Below are 24453 nucleotides of genomic sequence, written 5' to 3'. Positions count from 1 at the left end.
TATGAAGATTAATAACCCCTCTTGTTAAAGTAAAATATGTCCAACACAAGAGGCCCTCAGCTCTCATCTGCCTGGACAGGACAAGTTAAAAAAACAAAAAAACATTCATCACCAGAAACTGTGCCTCATCTTTCTTGATAATGCACTTTCACCTTTATTATTTTCTTTTTTTTGGAAAATCTGCTTTAGATTTCTATTATTATAGTTTATCTAATTATGTATTTAATTTTCCTGGTAAATGTGAAAATGTTGTCATTTTCACATAGTGTGGAGGGTGAATGTTCGATTTTCTGTATGTGCAGTATTTGTCAATAAAGTTTATTAATTTTTTTTAACTTCCTGTTTATGATCCCACTTGGTCGGTCTGTAATTTACGTTTCCCCCCCTTTAGAGGGCGGTGAAGAACTTCAAGCGCCAGTTTTCCACATGAAGAACAAGAGGCAACTCTTCTTCGCTGCTATCTGCTTCTGCCGAGTATTCCTACTTCAAGTTCGATTATAAAGGGGAAGATCTGGTTCTGAGTGACCCGAACGGATCAGCACTGGTGGGTCATAAAACGGGCCTTGGTATCACGGGTGAGGGCTTTAGCGCGGTTTGAGCGCACGGTTAAAACAAGCTTTGCTACAGGCGGGTTGTTGTTTGCAGCCTCGCTCGGTTTAGCTTGCGTGCTTTTCTCCTTTTTTTTAGTTAATTAGAAATATTTCCGTTTTTGTGTACTCCATAGGGTAAGGCCCCGTGTTTACATGAAGCCTCCCCCTTAACTGTGGGGGAACAGAGTGGAATTCTGAAACGCTGTCGGCCGTTATGGAGCAGTGAAGGAGGGATGTTGTCCTTCTGCTCAGATCATCAGTTACCTTCTTAGACTCACTGCCCCCCCCCCCCCCCTCGAAGCCCCTCCCACATTGAGATGATAATAATGTAACTAACTTTTTGGGTCTTTTATTTGGGGGAAGGTGTGTCCCTTCCGGGCTACCCTAGAGGCCAGGTAGGCGTGGCAAGTTAAAGGAGCATTGTGAGTTTTGCGGTTAAAAAGAATAAAAAGGAGTGGATTCACCGAATGGCGTACTCGCTGTCCTGTATGTCGTTTTTACCACAGAGTGACTGATAAATGAACCTCCCCCATGACTAATAACTGAACCTCCCCATCGCTCGGTTACAATAATAATGATAACAACAACGGGATGTTCCTCTCCTTAAGCCACAGGAGCTCCATCTTCGTGGTCTTTGCATCCTGGAGGAGTCGGCGGTGGTCCAGTCAGCAGCAGGACCCCGTCAGTCAGATCAGATCTTTGTGGGGGGGAGGGTTGAGCCTGGGTGTCCTGACTGCCCCCCAGAGATCTGCAGGGAGTCATGCCGGCTGCAGCCGTTGCGGTGATGGTGAGCTGGGTCAGTGAACACAGCAGCTTCAGGTGGTATGCAAACCCCCCCCACACTGATCCTTCCCGTGGTGTTTTTCCAGAGTGGATGATCCTCCCCCAGGAGTCCGGGGCAGTAGGCGGTCTGTTGTGCACCTGCGGGGTAGATAGAATGGCACCGAGGAGGAAGGCTTCTAGACTGCTGTCCTCAGTGGACAGTGCTGGGGGGCCGTCTGTCCCCAGACCCCCTGAGCCCAAAGACTACATCAATGAGCTGTCCCACGAGGTTCTGTGCCACATCTTTAGGTAGGTCCCAACACGAGAGCAGGTCTCAGAGCTGGAGTGCTTCTGTGATGAAGAGCACCATCTTCTGCAGGTATCTGACCATGAAGGACATCATGTGCATGGAGTGTCTGTCCAGGAAGCTCCGAGAAGCCGTCACCCTGTACCTACGGGTGGTCAAAGTGGTGGATCTGTGTGCGGGTCGCTGGTGGGAGTACATGCCTTCTGGTAGGACCTGACCTGTGACCACACCTGCTTTCTTTGTGGCGTTTCTGCCAAGGGGGTTCAGGGACTGCTGTGTTTTTGTGCGCTGCATAAAAAGCTCGGGCTGTGTGTTCAGGTTTCACAGACGGCAGCTTTCTGATCCTCCTGAAGAAGATGCCAGACCTGGAGCAGCTGTACGGCCTCCACCCTCGATACCTGGAGAGGAGGCGTGTCAGAGGCTTTGAGGCCTTCAGCATCCCTGGAGTCCTGGAGGCTCTCCAGGCCTGCCCAAACCTGCTGGTTAGTCCAATAACACAGTATCATGTTATTTTCAGAGCGCAGCTCATCTGATATGGAAGCAAAAAGGAAGAATAAAAACACGAAAACATATCATACCCCCCACAATAAAGGAACAAGATTAAAGTGAAGTCAATCATCAAAATGGAGAAACTTTTGTTGTGTCTCTAACATGAAAAAAAATGAGAAAAGAAATTAAAAAAATAAAACTTCCTAAACTAACTGTGATCAAAAGAAACACTTTGGTTACATCACCCACAGAAAATGGATTTCTTCTGGCTCAAACCAAATTAAATCAATTCAGACGCCATATTTTGCGATATGACCGCCGCCATGTTGGAGTCAGACATAGTCCTTAAGCAGTGATTGGTCCGGGTCGGTCTGATTCAAAGTTTCTACGGGAACCACTCTCAGGAGTCACCTTGTTGGAAGTCTACACTCCTACCACTTGAAATTGGGCTCAGGAGAATCTGTCAATCAAATGTTTCAGACATTCAAGGTGGGGGCCAGCGGGCTCCATATACTTTTATGGTGCCATCTGATTGGTTCGTTTATAATAATTTGCATTAAAGAAAACATACAATGTAAAGAAATAGGAGAATTATCAAGAACATGTTTAAAACGGGTATCAGAGAAAGAATGGTTCTTCTGATCAATAGAATGAGTTATAACTGTCTATTTCTCTATGGTCTATGGGGCTTTGACTTTATTTTATTTATTTATTTATTTTTATTGAACAATTGCAGAATATAATACAAAAATGCAACATTCATACCAATACAATATAAGAATACAACACAGTTCTGAATACAGAATAAGATTGGGGCTTTGACTTCTTGGAACTAGCAGGTACTTGAGGTACTTGTTTGGAGTGCTGGGGTAGGGGTGGGGGGTGGGGACCACTCAGTCCAGTTCTCATATACAGTCAATGGTTGCAATATAGATTTTTGTATTTGTGTTGTCGACGACCTGCTGCATATTGCTCCATTCCCCATCATTGTGTTCTGTGGCGTTCTCGTCTCAGCACTGAGCTCAAGAGTTTGAAATCTGCCACAAAAGCAGCCAATCACAGTCAAGGAGCTTCATGGCTCTGAACTGGATCTCAGAGTCCTATGTGGTCTGGATTTAATAGTCCTGAAAAACAGTTCTGAAGTGTTTTTTGCTTTGAGGGCAACCTTGCTCACCCCCTGGTCTTCCTGCAGGGCGTGGAGACGTCCCATCTGGAGCTGGTGGAAGCTATTTGGAACTACATGCCTCAGGTTCACATCCTGGGGAAGTTCCGCAACCGGAATGGGGCTTTTCCCATCCCCGCGGAGAACAAGCTGTCCATCCCAGTGACGGCCAAAATCCAGACGCTGCACCTTGTGGGTGAGTTCCCCGATGAAGGCAGCCCCCCTTTAGGCACGGTCGGCGCCTGAGCTGTGGTCTTTGTGCTGCAGGTGTGAACGTCCCGGAGGTGCCGTGTGTGTCCATGCTGCGCCACCTCTACATGAAGTGGGTCCGCTTCACCAAGCCACAACCCTTCAAGGACTTCCTTTGTGTGAGCCTGAGGACCTTTGTCATGCGCAACTGTGCCGGACCCACCAACTCCCTCAAGTACGTCCCCCTGGTGACCGGCCTGGCATCCGCCCGCAACCTGGAGCAGCTGGAGCTGGTGCGGGTTCCTTTCCTGGGGGGGCTCATCCAGCATGTGGTGGAGGACAGCTGGAGGTCAGGTGAGGGCTGCTGCTGCTGACTTGTTTTGTTAAGCAGATAAACAATCAGAAACTAAAAATCCCTCAGTTCTGTTCTGTCCTCCTTGGGTCACCAGGATGAATCTAGTGAGCATCGATGCACATTGGTTTTTTGCAGAGACTTCTGGGAAATCGCTAGGGGACTGATTTTGGAAGTTTAGGCTGTGTCTGAATTCCCAGCTTAACCCCTAACTACTAAAAAATTATATAGCGCGGCACTATGTAGTGCCCTGAATTTAAAAAGCAAATCAGACACCATGCTCCCTACTTTTTATTTTTATAAACGGTGGATATGATGTCATCGATTTCACGAAGTTAAAATCTCATTGATATGAGCCGTTTGTGACGATTATTTATGAGTCCACTGTCTTCTGAAGAAAAAACATTGATGATTTAAAAAAAAAACACAAAACATTTAAATACATTTTTTTTTGGCAAAAATAGTTCTGAAGCAATGCATTGTGGTCTATGTGAGCATCAATCCGCAGAGACTTCTGGGAAATTTCTAGGGCACTCGATTTTGGAATTGCATACAGTGGAATTGTAGTGGACAGCACTACAAAATGGCGAACGCACTACATAGTGAGTAGGGAAGGAATTCAAACACAACCATTGCTTATTTCTTTGAAGTTCAGAATGTGGGTGAGTGAGAGAGAGAGAGAGTGTGACAGACAGACGGTGGAAGAGAAAATAAAACATGGCTACAGAAAACACACATATCTGTGAAGACCCACCTGACAAAACGGCACCCACACTCACACACATCCGTGTTTGTGCAGAGGTGAACAGGGAGGTGTGTTCAGGTGAGTGTGTGTGTTTACCACAACGTACCATAGTGTTACTGAATGTAGAAGAGAAAGGAACCCACACACACAGAGGGACTCGGAGGACTTCCTTCCCATGGACCACCTGATGCCAATCATCCAGAGACTGGACAAGAAGGTCCTCCCCATGAGCATCTCGCTGTAATGAGAGTACAGGGCGGTGGTTGGGGGCTTCCTGACTGTCACCAGTGTTCAGAGCCCCCACTCCAAGTCTCTAACTGGGAAGTAGCAGGCCCACCAGTTAGGAGATCGTATCAGAGGCATCACCAGGCCTTCCAGACTCTTTTCTAACCAATGACGGGTCAAGTCTTCTGAGACCTGCCCAGAGGTTTCTGCAGCCCTATCAGAGCCCCAACAGGCCGTTCTTTAGGGTTCAGTTTCTTTGGTTGGTGCCTTACTTTGGTCTTTGTCCTGATTCTGCAGAGGTGCAGAGTAGTAGAGTTGACCGAGGTGAACCTCAGTAGGAAGAAGAGATGAGCAGGACTCTAAAGGTCTGCAGGTGTCTGAGCTGTGTCACTGATGGAATACTTTCCCCCCACAGCAGGATTCCGAAATCTCCACACCATTGTGTTTGGAGCATGCAAGAATGCTCTGGAAGTGGATCTGGGATATCTGATCATCACAGCTGCCCGCAGGTAACCACGGCGACTAGGTCAGGAGGCCACACCCCCTGTTGTCGTAAAGATCTGTTACAGTGATCAGATGAGCGTGTTTGTGACGAGGTTTACTCATTTAAGTACATTACAGTACTCTGATTACACTGATACAATGACAATACTCCAAATAAACTTATAGACCTGGATCACAGTACTCTGATTACATCAGTGAACTCTAATGACAGTACTCTGAGAACACTGATAGATTTGGATGACAGTACTCTGATTACACTGATTGACTTTAATGAAACTACTTTGATTAAATCGATGAATTCAAATAAAAGTACTCCGATTACACTCTTTGACTTGGGTGACACTACTTCGATAAGACTCAAAGACTTGAACGACAGTACTCTAATCCCATCGATTGACTCAAATCAGAGTACTCTGATTACACTGATAGACGGAGACTGCAGTAGTGTGATTGAAGCCTCTGTGGACTCCGCTGCAGCCTTTCTCACCAGAGGAACAGCTCTTTGGGTTAATTCTCATCCTCTGCTCTCGTCTGGGCCCAGGCTTCATGAGCTGCGCGTCCAACCCTCTCTGACCAAAGACGGAGTCTTCTCCGCCCTCAAAATGGCTGAGCTGGAGTTTCCTCAGTTTGAGACGCTTCATCTGGGATACGTGGATGAGTTCCTGTTGCAGTGTGAGTTTTTCTTTTCTACTGTCAGTAGGAGTAGGGAGCTGCAGTTCTCTTTGCTGCATCATGGAGATGTTACTCTGCATTCTGACAGTCATTAACTATCTACTAACTCCAGAAAGGCCAAAGCGTCTTTAGCAGTGAACTTGTGACATGAGAGAGAATGAGTGTCTTGCACTTTATGTTGAAAGCTCCCGTCAGCTCAGGTGAGTTTCTTTCTGCAGGTAAGATGAGTAACTCTGAGCTGGTGAAGTACGGGCTGGCTGATGTCGTGGAGAACCCAGGCATCATCACCGACATCGGGGTGAAGGTGGTGAACGAAGTGTTCACCAACATCAAATACTTGCACATCTACAACTGTCCACACCTGCACAGCCCCCACCATTGGATCACAGGTCAGCTCTGCTCTTAGCTGGTGGGTGGTGGTGCTTATGTATGTGGGGCTCACTTCTGTCTGTCTACAGATCAGTCCAGGTGGAGCCGGCTGGTGGACCTAACTCTGGTCCGCTGTCATGCCATCAAACTGGACTCCTTCTCCCACTTTGTTGAGCTGCTGCCATGCCTGGAGTTCATTTGCCTAGACCAGATGTTCAGAGAGCCCCCCAAGGTGAGCTAAGCCTTCTATCCATGAGAGCTTGTGTTCTGGTGGGACGGCTTAAGCCGTGACACGGCTCTCTGTTGTGCGTAGAGCAGTTTCTTGTTTCTTGGAGGTGACCATTTGGTTCACAGTCTGACGTGAAAAGCTTCGGATGAGACTTGTTTCTTTGTGTTTTCCAGAGGGAACCAGATGTTTCTGTCCACTGCATTGACTTCCTAGGTTTGAATTTAAACCATGGGTTTTTATAAATGCGTACTTTGAAACACAACATGAATGAACTGGGTGTGTCGCCTAGGTAATGGTGAGATGACAGGAAGCGTGTGGCTTGAATGTGATGTATAACAGAGTAGAAGATCCTGGTAGTTTTTTTGTTGGAACCAAGGAGACCAGAGAAGAAACTGGATTTGGTTTGTGTGATGGAATCTTTGTAGAGAGTGGGCTGCAGTGTTAGAAATAAGGAGATAAAAAAGGCAAGTAAACTTGGTTGTCCTCCCCAATTTTTGGTTGTCCTTCGATACCAATAGCAACAAAACCTACTCAGATGTCAGTACTTACAGCTTTATTTCTTCTATACATCTAGTATCAACTGCCTCTTATGATGGACATTTAAAAAAACTCTTTAAATATTAAAAACAAACATTTTACTAAATATTGACGCATCTGGTTACGCAAAGTATTGCCAAAAACTTGAAACTAATATCTTTTTAACTAGTATCTTTACACAGATTTAAATATCTTGGTTCTTTTTTTTGGTTTTGATAATTGTTGCTTAAAGAATATAAAATGCAAAGACTGTTGTAAAAATTTAGAATATCATATCAATCCCATGGAAAAAAAAATTTCAGCTCATGTCAGTCTGTTCTGCTATGAGTGAAAGTTATAGTGTTTTATGAATGTTTTAAATCTTTTTGCGTGTTTTGGGAGACCTCTAGCGGTCGCGTCAGGTACTGTTGTTCAACAGCATTTGAATAATCTTTATTGAAAAATGCACATGTAGAAACAGAAAGGATTCGCTAGCATGCACACACTTCGTTTGGCAGTGGAAAGCATTTGCTGCATGTGTCTCAATTCAGAGGTTGCCAAAAACTAACCCTTGGAACTTGAAAAATAGTCGAAAAATACCAAAATGTTGAATAAAAAACCTGGTTGTCACACGGACAACCATCAGGTTCATTTTGGTTGTCCTCCGTGAAATCTGGTTGTCTGTTTGGAAAACCGCTTATTTCGAATGCTGGGGCTGCTATGTAAACATTTCTTTTTTGTGTGGCCCGTTTTATCTACAAAAATGTTCCAGCTGACAACATTTTGCCTCCATACAGCAGAGTTCAGAGGTAAACCAAAGGGATTGTGGGAAAACAAACTAGGAGTTCAGTGGAGCAAGAGAATTGAGGACAGAACTTCAGGACAACCTTTACTTTTCACAGAAACCACCTCATCAAAAGAGGACAAAGAGCCAGAGAAAGAAAAGCCAGCAATGCAGGAAGATAGAATATCAATATTCATGTCCTTAATATTTTAGAATGAGATCATTTGGGAGAGTTTTAACATGAATAGACACAGATAGAGATCACAGAGATGAGAAGATGGTCTGATATATGAAGTATATTAGCTGTATGGTAACACCAGGGCACTTATACAGTTACGAGAAGGAAAGTTGTTGTATTGCTGGAGTCCAAAACTAACTAGACATGAGTCAGTATGTGGTGAGAGGAAGACTTGGCATTCTTTATATGAATAATGTAATCCATGGAGGTTTGGAGACTACGAGGATTAGTCCATTTTTTACAGTAAGCAGTGGCAGCAACTAGCATCAATGAACACTCAACCCAAAGCCGGTCTTTGATGTGTTGGAATCCACTCTCTACACGACTACGTTTGGCATTTTTTTGGAGGGAATGTCTGAATCTACATTTTCCAGAAGTCTCTGCGGATAACCAGTGCTCACGTTGCGTTTGAATGGTTTGTCATTTGTGGCGGGAAAAGGGTCATGCCAGGGGTTTAAAAAAGTAGTGAGCATTAGGTCAAACTGCATTAAAAGCACTATATAGTCTTTTAGAGGTTAGGGAATAGTGAGGGAATTCAGACACAACCTCTGTGTTCTGAGACAAAGCTTAGGTGGACTTAGTGATCCGTGTTTCCTACCAACAGTGTTGTGAGGTGTTTGGCCACATTGTAGGTGATGGAGGTTTGTGCTGCTCACTCAGGGTGTGGGTTAGGGGGAATTTGTAAGACAGCTGATTACGTTTGCTGTGATACTTGCTGTGGGATCTCTCTGAAGTATTTAGTGTGTCGGCGTGGATTCAAAGGGGAATGTATTAACCCTTGTGCTATCTTAGATGACCCCCCCCCTTCCATTGACGTGTTCTCCCTACCATGACAAAGGTGGATAAAGGTGGAAAGATTTCATGTAATCCATGGACACCAGTGAAGATCACAAATCATTGAAGAAAAAAGGTTCAGAGCACTGTCTAGTGGGTCTAGATGACCCAACTCCCAACGTTAAAGTGCCTAGGATAGCACAAGGGTTAAAGCCCTCTGAGCATCTTCGTTTGTCATCTGGTTGGACATTGTGGTTCTTTTGTAGAGATGTTTCTGTTTTGAAATCTTTTTTTCTTCCTTCGATTGCTAAATGTGTGTGTTCCTAAACCGTGTGTGTTTGTGTGTGTGTGTCTCAGGGCTGTGCCAGGGTGGGGCTGAGTGCAGGAACTGGTATTGGTGTTTCCTCAGCTCTGGTCAGCAACCAGAACCCCAACAATGACAATCACCATCATCCAGCCAACGAGGCCAACATGCCTGCTGCCCCCCCCCCTGCCAACATCAACAACAACCAGCAGCAGCAGCAGCACAACGGCAAGCTCTTCCTCTTTGTGTTCTGTACAGCTTCAGGGGCTGCCTCTGCTGCAGCGGATCAGGGATTCTTTTGTGGGTCTGAACATCTGGCTGTGACATCTGCCTCATGCTGCTCGTTTCTTTAAACGTCTGAAGTGAAGGTGCGAGCTACGGAGGAAATGTCACAGATGTGCAGCTGAAGCACAGCAGGGGTGGGAGTAGCTTTCCTCTTGTCCGTCTCCCCAGGCTGGAGCTAACGGATGAGACCTGCAGCGTTCTGTCAAGTTCAGTTTCAATATAATTCACATTTATTTCTATAGCCCAATATTTATAACAATAGTCTCAATGGGCTTCATACTGTGTAATAAACCTGAATCATAAAGAGCATAAAGTCATAGAATTCAACATGAAATGGCTGAACTAAACAGACTAAACTAAACTGGACATCCCTGCCCTTTGACCCTCCTTCACAGTAAGGAAAAACTCCTAAAAAAATGGATTATGGAGAAAAAGAAGAAACCTCAGGCGTGTCCAGATGAAGGAGGGATCCTCCCCCAGGACAGACAGGCGATGCACCAGAACTCTTAGAGAAGAATTAACTTAAATAACTCTACAACTACATGTTTAAATAGTCCAGCAGATGGGCTTCATCCAGATGAGTGGGGGGACGGCTGGGGGTGCGATTCATGTGTTGTCCCTCTGTCCCGCTGGGGTGGGACAGAGGGACAACACATGAATCACACTGCACCCAACAGAGGCACGGAGAACTGAATGATCGATAAATGATCAAGTTCTCTCCATGTTCAGAGCAGACTGGCTGCTTTCACACAGGCTCTTCATGAGCTCATTCATGCTCTTCACAGAACCACTGGAAATAAATGGAATGGATGAAGAGGAGGAGGAAGAGGAGGCTGCGTACGAGGAGGAGCGGCGGGCTGAGGTGGGGGGGCAGAACAATGACATGGTCGTAGCTGCACCTCCCCCTGATGAGGAACAAGCAGGTTCATAGCATCTTCTCTTTGACACTTATGCTCACTTCAGGAGTTTTTAAAATCTTCAGTCTGACCCCGCCCCCTCCACTCCTGCAGGTCCCAGTGGGTTGAGTGGGCAGAGCAGACCAGCTGCCCCTGTGAAGGCCCCCCTGACCCTCTCGGACTCTGACAGTGAGGAAGAGGAGCGGCTACTTTCTGAGCTCAAACCAGCTTCCTGTATACAGCGACCAATTTCTTGCAACAAAGGTCAGAGGTCATCTGTGTTTTCTCTGTGGGCAGGTTGCTGATGAGCAGGTGACAATCAGGACTGACGAGGGGCAGACTGTCCTCTAACAGAAGTCTGTCTGCAGGTAAAGGAAAGATGCCCCTGCGGCGCTGCAACAACGCAGCGGTCCAGGTAAAAGCCCGGGCGACGCCCAGCAGCTGTGAGAAGAGCTGCCAGGTGAGCAGTGAGCAGATCAAAGCCGACACCAAGGCTGCAGCTGAAAGCAAGAGGGGCAACAGGGGCGTCTGCACAGACCCAACAGACGCCACAGTGCCCAGGAGCAGGGGGAGGTCGTGGGCCGGACCCGTGAGCAGGGCTGCCCCCGCTGCTGGAGCGTCTGGACCCGTTAGTGGCTGTGGCAGGGTGGCGGACGGTGGTCCTCTCGGGTCAAACACAGACAGAACTGCAGGACTTCTTAGGACCAGCACATCCTCCGGACCTGAAGTGGAGACTTCTAGCACAGCAAGCACAGAGGCCGCCAAGAGTCCCAGTCCAGGTCCAGACTCTGTTTCCACTAGCGCTGAGTCGGGGTGTCCTTCTCCAGTGTCGCGATTGGGTCATGGAGGGGCTGCCAATGTCAATAGTTCACAGCAGACTCCAGCGGGCGCAGATCCCAGTCCAAGGAGACCCCTCACCAGATCCCATACGCGCATGTCTGCTCTGCCGCTGCTTCCTGAGACAGGTGAGGTGGGCGGGGCTTTGTCATTCTACATCTAAGTTCAGCTTTCTTGGTCTGGGCTGCAGCTTGGTCTGCTTGGCATGGTTGGATCTGACCTTCAGCAGGTCACAGTTGAAGTGTTCGATCCTCTCAGAGGCAGAGATGCTTGAAGGAGTCTGCAGATAGTTTCAGCAGACCTGGAGCACCTCTGCACCCTTTGCGGGTCTCTAAAGTTCAGCGGCAGTCCAGCAGAACTTTAGAAATGTGTTGTTCGTGTGACGGCAATGCTACGTTTACGCCGGCCAAGTGACACAATTATTCACTTCCGTGAATTAAAGGGACGTCATCCATACTTCACTAATATGCCCGAAAATTATCTTAAAATCCTGTGTAATGACGCGTAAACATGAGAGTTCTGTACGAATAAGTCTGAAACCCGCAAATAGGTGCATTTACATCGACTTTTCATTGCCTGATGCTTGATCACGCGTTGCAAAGGCCGGTGTGAGTGAAGCTTTAAAGGTTTTGTTTTGAAAGTCAAGTGGATCCTTCTCCTTCTTCCTCCCCCCACAATAACTTCCTGTAAGCTGGTGTCTCTTTTTTCTTTTATTTATTATTTTCTTTTTTTTAAACTTTATTTATTTTTTGAGCTGGTTCCTCTGCTGCAGCCTGGTTCTGTTCAGTGGAGCAGCAGCTCCTCAGGATCTCCGTCATGCCGGGACTATGACAATTTAAGAACCAGAGTAAATTGACTTCAGTAGGGTGGGTTTAATGGCTCACATTTTCTTACATGCTCCTGTTTTTCCCACCACTTTTTGACAAATGTAGTTTGCTTTTTATATGTCAACATAAACTACACATTTTATTGGACAGTATGGTTCTGATTTGGCTAAAATGATAAATTGGTTTCTTTTAGCAGATTCTTCAACCTGTCCTTCCTGCTCACCAGATTTTTCCAGAACAAGACCTCGGGCTGCTACAAGGAAGAAACGGATGGCTGACAAATCCACCAGCACCTCAGACCCGGTTACAGAGGACGACCACGTCCAGGTGAGGAGCTGTGGTGGAACTCTGTGCACGGCTCTGGGCTTTGGAGCTGCATTCAGAATGCCTGCAGCACTTTGCTGATCTTTGAAAGACGTCCTGTAGACTCGGCGTTCAGTCATGGTCTGGTCTCCTGCAGGTTCTGTGTCTGAAAAGTAAGAACTTGGTGGGCATCACTTTGACAAACTGTGGAGTCACAGACCTGGTCCTGAAGGACTGTCCCAAGATGATGTTCATCCATGGTAACCATCTTTGTCTGCTCTCCCCGATGACCATAGATGAATTAAAAACTGAAGAAACGTCTTTACCTGCTGTTCTCCTCTGCAGCCACCAGGTGTCGCGTCCTGAAGCAGCTGCGCATTGAACGGGCCCCCATCGTGAACCGCTTTGACTACGCCCAGTGTAAGAAGCTGGACATGGAGCAGGTTCTGGATCAGATCCTGAGAACGCCTCCAGAGAGGAACCGCATCATCTACATGCGTCCCATGCACCAGGTTGGTCATCTGGTGTCTCCACGCTGTTCTCCTGTAGGTCTGAGCTGGAGCCTGGTCTCTGGCAAAGAGGAAGAGTCTTGAGGTCTTCTCTCCTTTACGTGGAAGTTGAATATTGGCAGCATTTACAGCTCTGGTACCTTTAGGCAGACAGAAATGCTGTAAAAAACACAGACTAAAAAAAAGACACAACAAATTCAAGCAAAGAATGACTTCTGTGTTGAATTATTAAATATTTAGGAACAAAATAAGTGGGAAAACAACAAACAGGCAGAGAGGTGGGGGCGGGGCTTAGACTCACCGCTTATGATTCCAGACAAACTAACAGCTGCTTCCTAATAAAAAATAGTTCTCATCCATAAAATTAATACAATTCTTTGGGTTTACTGGATTTAAAGAAAAAAAAATAGAAAGGAGTCTGCATCAAAGTGAATTTGTTTCCATCATCTCACTTATGTTAACTCTGGGTGTTTGACAGACAGAAAAGTCTATTCAAGGTTGTGGAAAATGGACAAAAGATCAAAGGAAACATCACACTCATAAAGAATAAAAATAATTAGATTAAATAACTTAATAAATGTCCCGACAACATTTTGAATCAATACAAGTATTGCCAAATTAACTATCTTGATATGTCGGTAAAAACATTTTTTCTAACACATCCAGTGTTGCGGCCCCCTGTTCCTTTCATCTCAGTGGGAAACTGATCCAAATGGCTCTTTGAGAGGTTCAGGTTGCTGACCCCTGTGTTAGTCTGTTTGGTTTGCAGCTCAAAGCTCAGACCCTCGTCTCTCCTTCCTCAGATTGACTCGGTGGCTCTGGAGCGGCAGCTCTTCCGGGGCCCATATCCGTATCACATCGCCATCGTGCACGAGTTCAGCAACCCTCCAAACATCCGCAACAAAGTTCGCATTCGCAGCTGGATGGACACAATAGCCAACATCAGCCAGTAAGTTTGTGTGCGTCGTTTTCCTGTCGATCCTGGAGTCCAGATTTGTGCCCACCTCCATATTCACCTTGAGCGGCAGCTTCCTGAACCTCTGTCTGTCTGTGGAGCTGTTTGAAGGTGGATTATTGAAGCTGCACCAGATCGGGAACAGGACCGTCACGGCCTGCCAAGGTCAAGGTTCTGGATTCTGCTAAGATTCTGGAACAATCTCTCACTTGTCTCTTAGGGAGCTGATCAAGTACGAGTTCTTTCCAGAAGCTACCAGATCTGAAGAAGATGTGAAGAAGAATCCTCAGTATCCCTGGGGGAGGGACATCTACACTCTAGAGGGTAATGTGTGCGAGTCATATCTGTGTGCCCTAAGACCTGTGGCCTTTGATGTCTGAGAGGCTGTAGAAGCGAGAGGTTCTGCTGAAGCTCTCCTGTGCTTCCAGGCGAGGTGGACGGCGCTCCCTACAGCATGACCACAGACTTCCCTTGGCTGCGTACGCTACGAGCCGCCTACCCGAACAGCTACGCCCGCTGCGACTTTGAGGACGATGAAAGCAGTGAGTACCCGGCCCTCATCCTACTGGAGGACTGGAGGTTCTGGAGCTGAAGGTGCTTCTCTCTGCAGCCACCATCTACGCACCGCGGCGGAAAGGACAGCTGTCAGCCGACATCTGCATGGAGACCATCGGAGAGGAGATCTCTGAGCGCAGGCAGAGCAGGAGAGCCGTGTTCCAGAGGGTCGCCGTCGTCTTTCTTCACCACTGTGACACGCCAGGAGAGCCGGTGGAAGACGACTACATCTAGACCGCAGAGACCTGACGGAGGTCAGGAGGAGGGTGGTCCTCTCTGGAGAACGCTGGAGAGACTTGCAGCTGTGCACATTCCCCTCTGATGGTTCCAGATTCAGCACCACCCCTCCCACATCTAGCTGAGAAGGAGCTGAAAGCAGTCTACCTCCAGCACTCTGGCTTTTCTCCTTCAGCTTCATGGAGGATGCTAAGCTGCTGAAGGTGTTGATGTGAGCACAGTGGACATATTTGTATCTGCAGTTGAAGGACTTGGAAGGATCCTAGTAAGAGATCAGAAATCTCAAGCATCGTAATAACAGCTGAGATGTTTGGACTCCATGAGCCGTAAACCTTCAGGAGGTCATGGGTGAAGCTGTTTGAATAAAAAAGGTGAATTTCTCTCAATGCTAAATGAATATAAAACCAAAATGATCTCTGTTCTCATTTTTCGACATCTCACATGGGTTCAAAACCTCCTTACTGCTCTAATTCTCATTGTTGTCGCTGCTGATGGACTCTGACCTGATCACCTACAGGAGAAAAGAAGAGTGAAGGAAACACTGGAATTCATGAGTCTGCATGTGATGACAGATATGATGAAGACCAAAGTGATGCTAATGCGTGTGTATGTGTGTGTGCTTGCATGTGCGTGTGTGTGTACATCATCTCTGATTTTCATATGGGAAGGACTTTATTTCTTGAAAATGAACCTTTCTCTCATGTTATCCTGGTAAAAGGGACAATTCAATTATATTTATGTAGCCACATATAATAACAATAGTCGTCTCAATGGGCTTCATACAGCAGGAGCTTTGGTATTGTAGACGACAACCTCTTGGTTCAACCTGCAAACTTCCTGTTTCTGACCAGAAATCAAGAGATAAAACCTGAAGCCTCACCGAATGTGGTCAGTTATGTGTGTGTGTGTGGGGGTGTGTGTTGGAGGCTGTGTGTGTCTGTCTCTGTGTTCATCTGTTCATCAATAAGCTGCGTTCAGCATAAACTCAAGACTCTGCGGTTTTGCTGGCATCTTCAGGAGCTCTCTGGCTCTCCTGTGGCTCTGCCATGTAAATCTCAATCCTGAGCTTTGGCGTCATGAAAGCTGAAGAAAAGAAACCATCATCAGCTCTAACGGGAGAGTCTGAATTTCATCGATCCTTCCTGAAATCCTCCTTTCTCTTGGCTCATCAAAACTCTCCAGGTAGATTGGATGTGTGCCGGCTCATTGAATGAATTTGTAATTGCTGCAGCTAGGGCCACACATGCATCTGTCATCACGCTCCTGCTGGTGACATTTTTCTTTAGGAAACTCCATCTTATCCTTCATAATTCATTCCATGATTTTGGAGTTTTAGGAAAAATTACCCAGAAGTTTCTTGTGTTATCCTGACAGAAACTGCAAGTTGATTTCTGAGGGGAGAACTTGACATGATTATTCGCACATTCCTTTGATTATGTCTGGATTATATAGGAGGATCTTTTAACCTATTTAAGCTCTTCAGAACTGCAGTTTTAGCAGCACTCCACTTGTTCTCAGTTTTTTTTTTAAATTTTACTTCAAATTCATCTTAAACTTTAGTTTTTTTAGAGCTCTGCACGTTCAGATTTTGAATCAACAAACCTTCTCATACTCTCAGATCATAAGGTTGTTCCTAGCACACATTTTAAATCTGTAAGGAAGTAAACATTCCCAGTGTTGGTTCCTGAACTCTGCAACGCTCTGCCTCCGTCTTTATGCGCCACTCAGGCTTTGAAACAAACCTGTAGACCTTTTTTATGTCAGCAGGCTTTAGCTCGAAAGGGGTTAATTAATTGACATTTTTAAAAATGTTTTATTTCATGATTTATCCCATTTGATGTAGCTGTGATTTGTATTGTTAGGTGATTTGTGCATTTTTCTAGAAAGAACCAAATGAACAAAAGTGGCAGAGATGTTCAGCAGATTTTTGACCACAAAGGTTCTCAGCTCCAGTGCAGGGAAAGGACAACATTCTGTGCGTTGGATGGCCAGCTCATTTGCATATTTTCTTAAAACCAGACTGAGTTTGTTCTGTAACTTTCTGAGCTGCAACTTTTCACACGAAGTGAACCCCCCATGTCAGCTCTGTCATACAGTCTTATCCGTCTGGTTCAAATGATGAACGATATTCATTTTCTCGTAACCCTTGTGCTATCCTAGGCACTTTAACGTTGGGAGTTGGGTCATCTAGACCCACTAGACAGTGCTCTGAACCTTTTTTCTTCAATGATTTTTGATCTTCACTGGTGTCCATGGATTACATGAAATCTTTCCACCTTTATCCACCTTTGTCATGGTAGGGAGAACACGTCAATCTAAGGGTGGGGTCATCTAAGATAGCACAAGGGGGTACAAGTCACTTTAGGAGGAAAACTAAGGAGAAAGAGAATTTTTTTAAACCTCTGCAATTATGAGAAGTTGTTTTTAAAATGTGCATTTTCTGTCTTGCCACAAGATGGCAGACCTTCATCAGAGGAAAAAGAAAATGTTTAGTCCAATGTTTTCCAAGTATGTCAATAAGTAAAAAAGACACAGACAAAAGTGCAGACAGGAACCAAGGCAGGCAGACACATAGACAGGAAGGCAGACAGGTAGGGAGGAAGACGTAGGCTGGCAGACAGGACAATAAAGACAGGGAGACAGACAGGTCAACAGGTAGAAAGTTTGCAGGGTCCTAAAGAACCAGAATTCCAGCATTATTTTCTGGAATTCTGGGGGGGGGGGGGGGCAGTGTGGGTCAAAGGCAGACACAGTTCCTTGACCCCCCAGGTAAAGAACCATGTCAGAAGTCACTAAAGTCCCACAAACAAGAAACCCTCCCCTAAAGATTCTTTCATTACAAGAGCTGTAGAGGAGCTCGGAACCCAGTTCTGATGAAATCTGATGGTCTGGATGTGGACGGAAACTGATAGTCTGAGCAGCCTCAGTCAGCGCACTGCCCCCCCCCTCCTCAAGGCTGATGTGACAGTCTCAGTAAGCTGATTTCTGCTTGGATAAAGTAATTACATCTTCAGCCCTGCGAGGGCCAAGTCTTCGTTCAAACAGCTGGAGGAGCATGTCTGCAGGTTTACTACCTTCATTAGGCTGTAAATCTGAAAGTGTCCGCCGCGGTGAAACAAGTGAACGCATCGCCTCACATGTAAGAATCGTAAAAGCCAAAGTGTTTGCTTCAGTTTCACTGCAGGTGCGGAGACGGAGGAAAACCCTCAATGATTTATGGGAACATAAAAGGAGGAAAGAAGAAAGAATCTTCCCGCATGATGTTGCACTTGGATGGAGACAGAAACGAGTAAACCTGGAATAAAAGTCCACTTCCTGTAAGCATCCCAAACCCGTGCAGCTCAGTTCTTGTTTTGGAAGAATGCATTGAGTGAAACAATAAGTTCTGACTTACAGTTAGACTAGAATCGTCTTTGGAGGCTTTGTGCTTCAACACAACCTGGAGAAACAAGTTTTCTGCTTTTTTAAAGACAAAGGGAACTGAGGTACTGCAACACTGTCACACACACCACAATTATACTACTGTACTACAACACAATAATATTAATTTACAGTAAACTGTCTCCATGTTTGGAGCAAAAAAAAAAAAAAAACTGACTGCAACAGTCACTAGCAGGAGGTAAAATATTGCAGACATGACCTAAACTACAATAGAGACATTCTCTGTGCTCTAATCACTTCAATAAAATAAAGTGAAAATACTGAAGGCAATCAAACACAAGTCCTGAACATTTGAGTATGGGTTAGGGTTCCATCTTTATGCAGATGACGCTCAGCCAGGAGTTCTTCCAGTTGATATGATTTTCAGCATTTTCATAGATTCAACATGCAGCAGTACTTTCAAAACAATTCTATATGTGACTGGTACTCAGTACAAGGACTACAGACCGGGAGTGAAGCGCTCCATTCTTCAAGCTCTGGTCCAAACTCTGGCAGCAGTGTTCTGATCGAGCTACAGATTTTAAAGTGTCCACTACCAAGTCTGCAGGAGATAAAGACATTGCCTTCACTCTTTCCTAAAAAGAACAACAGAGCTGCAAAAAGCTGAGGGTTGTCTGCACGACTGTGGAATGAAACATTGGGACTCAGAGGGAGCCACAGGATGTACAGGATAAACAGCAGCTGTTTAAGAGTCTAACCCTGAGGAACTCCACTTGACATGAAGACTTTTGCAGTTCCCCTCTCACTTTTCCAGACTTGTAGAGTGTAGACTGTGTAGATTTTATGGTCCCCCATTTTAACCCTTGTGCTATCTTAGATGACCCCACCCTTACATTGACGTGTTCTTCCTACCATGACAAAGGTGGATAAAGGTGGAAAGATTTCATGTAATCCATGGACACCAGTGAAGATCACAAATTATTGAAAAAAAAAAGTTCAGCACACTGTCTAGTGGGTCTAGATGACCCAACTCCCAACGTTAAAGTGCCTAGGATAGCACAAGGGTTACATAGGTGCACTTAGACCACTAAAACTTTTTGCTGAGTCAGCGTTGACATGGTTTTGGTTTAGCCTATTTGACAAGTGCAGTCTCAAAGCTGCGATGTTGCCCCCACTGAAGTTTGTCTAAAAGGTTGTTGGAAGGAGCCAAAGCTTAGAAAACATCCTGAAGTTGTTAGACGTGGAAAGATCCATGCTGCTTTTTTCAGAAGGGGTTGAACAACAGCTGTTTGGAGGGATTTGGGACAAAACCCTGACCAAGGGAATCTGTTGATATTTTTTTACTCATCATTTTTTTAGAGTGCTGAAATGTTTTAAAATAAATGTATTTGCAAATTGTCCAAACAGCAGGACGATGAGTTCATGGTTGAAACTGCCCTCCAGTGTTTTAGCTCTGATTCCAGTAAATCTTGACAGCTTGATCAGATTATGCTACCAGGCTGCAGCTGATGTTGTTGTCCTGCTATTTTCTATTAGTCTCTTGAAAAGGATGCAAACTTAATGCCCTTGCCTTGAGATAATAAATCAGCAGTCAGCTGAGTAGAGGATTAGTTAGCCTTTCAACAGTAACAAACAAACTCAAGAATTATTGATGTTACTGCTGATGACATTTGAAAAAAGCCTTGCCTGGCTCAGAGCTGTAGCAGCCAAGATGCTCTTTATACCTTTCACAAACACAGAGACGATTACTGATACAATATTTTCACTCAAGTTTTTCATGCTCTTTATTCTTAGCTTACAAACAACCAAGGAGTTCCTCCACTCAGCTTCTCTCCTGCTAGAGATGGATCCAACCATCTCAGGTGCAACCATTACAAAAACGTCTAAAATGAAGGCCACCAAGAAGCAAATTAACACAACCAGATGTTAAACTTGCGGTGACAAATCTACAGCCTGAATGAAATGTGCTGCTGTGGTCATTCGGCTACTTCCTTCACTAAGTCATATGTGTGTGTTGAGCAGCAGGTAGAGCCATCTAATCAGAGAAAGGATAGAAGTAATCAGAAAGACCCACATTTTTGACAATAGTAAGGAAAACAGCATCAAGTGTGTTCACACATGTTCCATCACATGGTCCTGCACACACACGAAAGAAAGCACAATGTCCAGACAATTATCAAGAGGTCAATAACATAATAATAATGTTGTCCTGTTGACAAATAAATGATGGTCCAACTAAATGCAAACCGGATGGACTAGCATGCTGCTGCAAGATGCTGTGGTAGCCATGCTGGTTCAGTATGCCTTCAGTTTGGAATAAATCCCCAATAGTGTAACCACAAAGCACCCCCACACCATCACACCTCCTCCTCCATGCTTCATGATGGGAACCAGGCATGTGGAGTCCATCCAACGTTCCAGACGTTCTTGCCAGCAAAAAGTGGGTAAACTAAAGAATAAATGTAAAAAAGCGCGGGAGCCCTGCCTTCTGCGTCCTCACTCTACATCGCTGCCGGAAGTCCTCTCCTGTCTCAGAATGAAACCAAGAAAAGAATTCATACATTTGCTACCTCAAGATTAGACTGCTGTAATTCTTCAAAATTAAGTTGTTCTAAAAAGCCTTCAGCTGGTCCAAACCAAGGCAGCCAGAGTCTGAATGAAAACTTATTTAGATAAAGTTTATAACAGAAAAGTTCCATGTGATCTGAAAGAACTCACAGTTCAGGACACTATTCATACTGCAAACGCAATGACAACACATATGCAAAGAAGCCCAATGCATGATGGGACGTCCTGCGGTGGTGTGGGTTTTTACACAGAAAAGAACATGCTTTTCTTTATCATGTCAGTTGGGGTTAAAGGATTTCCTCAGGCAGAGGGGGGTCTGTCGTCCACCTTCCTTTCCCTCTTCGGGATGGTATGACATCATGTCTCAGTGCCCCCCCCCCATGCATATCCCAAGGGACTACAACCAATCAACGAAAGTGCTGTCCCCTCATTGAACCTCTTAACACACCATCCCACCCCTCAAACCCCTGACCTGTCGCTTTCCCATCATCCCCCTGGGGACCTCCCACTGACACCCCCTGTAGAAGGGGGTGGAGAAACAAAGTTAAACAGGCATAGTTGCACCAGTTCAGTGTTCTTGTATCTTCACCCCCTTTCCCTTGTGAGGCTGAAGGTCAAACACACACACATAAACACACTCATTCAAGGGATGAGATCCCTGTTTTTAATCAAGAGCTTCTCATAAAATGTGAGAGCACACTTTAATAACACAATGCTCAGATGATGTTGCTCTCAAATCAATTTTTTTCACCTTCAAAGTGTTCCTGCTCTCATTCAGATCTTCTCTGTTGGTCTTTTTATCTGTTTGTGTTCTCGATTTGACTCTTTCTCCACATATTTCACCAAATCGTTCAAAACTCTCTGTCACAGTTGCTTGTTTTCAAAGTATTTGTTCTTGAATCTCTCTGCTTGTACTTCATTTTTATGTGAAATAACCATTGACTGTAAGCTGGACGAGAAGTAGACTGAGTCAGTGTGATGTCACCCATTGAAACTTCCTGCTCCAACAAAATGAAGTCGATTCAGTCCCCCCTCTTTTTTTTTTTTTTGCAATACAACATTGCCATGTTGGAGCCAGACATTGTAAGTAAGCAGTGATTGGTTCGAGTCAGTCTGGGTAAATATTTCTATGGCAACCAATCTCACCAATAAGGAGTGAGCTCATTGGAAGTCCACACCCCTGCCACCTGAGAGCGGGTATTGGAGAATCAGTCAATCAAATATTTCAAACATAAGACCATATACCTTTTTTGAAGCATGTGATTGCTCAGTTTCTATCTTTAAATAACTTGAAGTGCAAGCAAATATCATTAAAAAAAAGGATTATCAAGAACAAGTCTATGGGATTTGGGCTTCTTGGAGCCGCGGGTACTTCCTGTTTGGAGCAGGAGGGGGGAGGGGTCAATGGAAATGAACCTGTCAAAATTTACCTGCCAATGGGATGCCAGATTGTGGCTTTCTGACAAAAACACACTTGAAAACATGAAAAAACTAACTAAAACACTGAAACATTTAAACATATAAACAAACAACAGTTTCCATGTTAACACAAAAGCTCAGAAACAAACACAGACTTGCAATAATAAGACAAGATACACTTGTCTAAAAATGTGAACACAGTTGTTGGTGGCACCGACATCCCTGGGATTTTGAAACGGTCAAGATTCCTGGAAGTGTTGTGGCCTTTTTTAGTCCCAACATGAAAAATTCAAAGCGACCAATCACAGAGCTTAATTAGATCTCAGGGCCCCTCCCACCAGGGAGGACGGGTCCAATCACAGCCAATTAGAGGCAGATAAGCCTGACAGTAATTGGAGCAATCTGTTTGTCCCAGAAGAGGGACCATGTTTGCACACACAGGCACAAAGATACACACATGTAAGGTATGCATGCACACACACACACACTGTAGACCATCCAGCAGTAATCGTATTTAAGGATAGGTGGTGTGTGTGTGTATGCATACAGACACTTGGGGAGGGGGGCATGCAAATCCTCAATAACCTAATTATTTTGTTGGTCCCCAGTGTTTTCTCATTAGGGCTGACTGGCAGCAAAGAGCAAAGAGTGAGGCAGACAGATGCTGGTAAGGAAAGGGAGAAGATGAGCCACCAACAAAGACAAGGATGAAGAAAAATAAAAGAGAAAGGGGAATGAGAGAATAACAAACACACTGACACGTACACACCAACTCACAGACACACACAGACTATCCAACACACATTCCTTATGGATACCCAAAGATCAAAAACCATTGCTTTGCCCTGACTGCCGTCACCAGGGTCCCATCCTGGAGCCATGCCATAGACCGGGGCTCACAGGTGAGCAGGGACTCCATCGTTATACTGAGAGACGTCAATGCCCCCATGGGCAATGACAGTCACACTTAGAAGGTGGGATTTAGAGGAATGGTCTCCCTGATCTGAACCTATTGTGGTGATTTGTTCTTGAACTTCTGTGACAGTCACAGGTTTTTCATAACAAACATCATGTGTAAGCTCAAGGGTGTCCATCAGGGCAGATGACACCAGGGGGGTATTCCAGAAAGCAGGTTATGCTAGCTCCCACGGTAAGTTTGAGGCTAAGGAAGTTGATAACCTCAGCTTTCGGTTCCAGAAATGGAGGTATGTTTCAGGGTAGGTCAAGTTGCCATGGCAACTCATGCTCTGAACATAACCTGGTCCGGAGCAGGTTTAGTTGAAGGTTACTTTGTTTACAGAGAGGTGCAGCAGCATGGCGTGTCCATTTGAAGATGATTTAGTGGATGAAAAAGCTCAGATAATACTTTTTCCACCGTGAGAGGGTGATAAGACCACATATGGATGTTAGAAAAATAAACTTTTTTACTTTGATCTAACTTAATTATTTGCTTCAGTTAAGATAATTAAAAATCTTTTTTTTTTTGTTAAGTCAGTTTAAAAATAACACGTAGTTTTCAGATAGTTATTTTACTTTCATTCAAATTAATTCAATTAAGTAGGTGTAACTTTGGTGCTGCTGTTAGATCAGCACCGCAAGGAATTGCGGGTATATTCCCTTTGCCTGTCTGGATGGATTTGGGTTTAAGTGTGGCTTTTTGACCAAATGTGTTTAGTTGTTTAGCTGTTTTACTGTGTTTTTCCGAGTTATTTTGTCCTACTATGCTTACTTCTCTGCACCATGAGGGAGAGGGAGGGAAAGCATGATGAGTTTATAAAGCACTCCCACGATCCAGTGCTATATTGATAAAGTTGGAAAATTTCTAAATGTATTTATCAATCGCATACTGTTTTCTTCTTTTTATTGTTATAAAAATGAGTATTTCTGCCGGCTCAAATTTAAACATATGAGAGTTCAAGAATTATAATTCATTACGATGGAAAAAAGATTACTTGAATTGGAGTAATCTGACATTTAGTTAAATAAATACATAAATTTGAGTTGTATAAACAATTATTGAGTTTTATAGACGTAAGAAATTAGGTTGAATACATTTAACTCAATTACTTGTTACCAATAGAAGTAATTCATTTAAGGTGGCAAAATTGGATAAGTTATATATATATATATATATATATATATATATATATATATATATATATGCGTCACATGAAAATGGAAATAAGATCAGAAACTCGTGCGTTTACTTTGTCTGTTCTTCTACTACAAGCAAAAACTCTTTCTTTTGCTGATGCAGCTGTATTCCTTTTTTGATGGTCGTATAATCTTCATACGCCGTCATTAATCTCAGACTCCGTCTCACTGAAGTATAGCGCTCTCTTTTATCTCTCCACGCGTTTCCATGGTGACTTCAGAAATCGGCGATCTATTGAGAATGTCTTTATGTACCTTCTGTGCACGAGCATTTACCCAGGGTTACCAAGTCGAGCGTAATTACGCCAACTCATAT

The 24453-nt window shown here is 44.6% G+C and overlaps 1 protein-coding gene across 19 annotated transcripts; it reads left to right on the top strand.

Moving 5' to 3' along the window:
• Positions 1 to 369: 369 nt before the first annotated feature.
• fbxo38 (F-box protein 38) lies at positions 370 to 15025 on the top strand. 19 transcript variants are annotated; one of them, XM_011473167.4, is made up of 22 exons: positions 370 to 544; positions 1199 to 1386; positions 1460 to 1661; positions 1732 to 1865; positions 1978 to 2141; positions 3341 to 3506; positions 3578 to 3853; positions 5240 to 5330; positions 5867 to 5997; positions 6216 to 6386; positions 6456 to 6598; positions 9265 to 9439; positions 10282 to 10419; positions 10507 to 10656; positions 10761 to 11357; positions 12283 to 12383; positions 12517 to 12619; positions 12705 to 12871; positions 13672 to 13817; positions 14044 to 14147; positions 14252 to 14365; positions 14434 to 15025. In XM_011473167.4, the coding sequence occupies exons 3-22, from the start codon at positions 1465 to 1467 to the stop codon at positions 14610 to 14612; spliced, it is 3447 nt and encodes a 1148-aa protein (XP_011471469.1). In that variant the 5' UTR covers positions 370 to 544; positions 1199 to 1386; positions 1460 to 1464; the 3' UTR covers positions 14613 to 15025. The 19 variants fall into 19 exon arrangements, with proteins under 19 accessions (XP_011471469.1, XP_078810035.1, XP_011471467.1 ...); XM_078953909.1 differs by having other exon boundaries at positions 12253 to 12383; XM_011473165.4 differs by having other exon boundaries at positions 5237 to 5330.
• Positions 15026 to 24453: the final 9428 nt, after the last annotated feature.

This window comes from Oryzias latipes, chromosome 10 (genome assembly GCF_053564925.1).
Source record: "Oryzias latipes strain Hd-rR chromosome 10, Olatipes_Hd-rR_3.1".
NCBI classification, from domain to species: domain Eukaryota; kingdom Metazoa; phylum Chordata; class Actinopteri; order Beloniformes; family Adrianichthyidae; genus Oryzias; species Oryzias latipes.
The sequence above is the reverse complement of the archived record's forward strand: the minus strand, read 5'-3'. Positions and strand labels throughout refer to the sequence as shown.

What these genes read in the sequence shown, in the direction of transcription:
- fbxo38 (XM_078953904.1), top strand. Translation starts at nt 1,465, where the DNA reads ATGATCCTCCCCCAGGAGTCCGGGGCAGTAGGCGGTCTGTTGTGCACC. An exon ending in GTTCTGTGCCACATCTTTAG is followed by an intron (nt 1,662 to 1,731) that starts GTAGGTCCCAAC and finishes CATCTTCTGCAG; the next exon opens with GTATCTGACCATGAAGGACA. An exon ending in GGAGGACAGCTGGAGGTCAG is followed by an intron (nt 3,854 to 5,236) that starts GTGAGGGCTGCT and finishes TTCCCCCCACAG; the next exon opens with CAGGATTCCGAAATCTCCAC.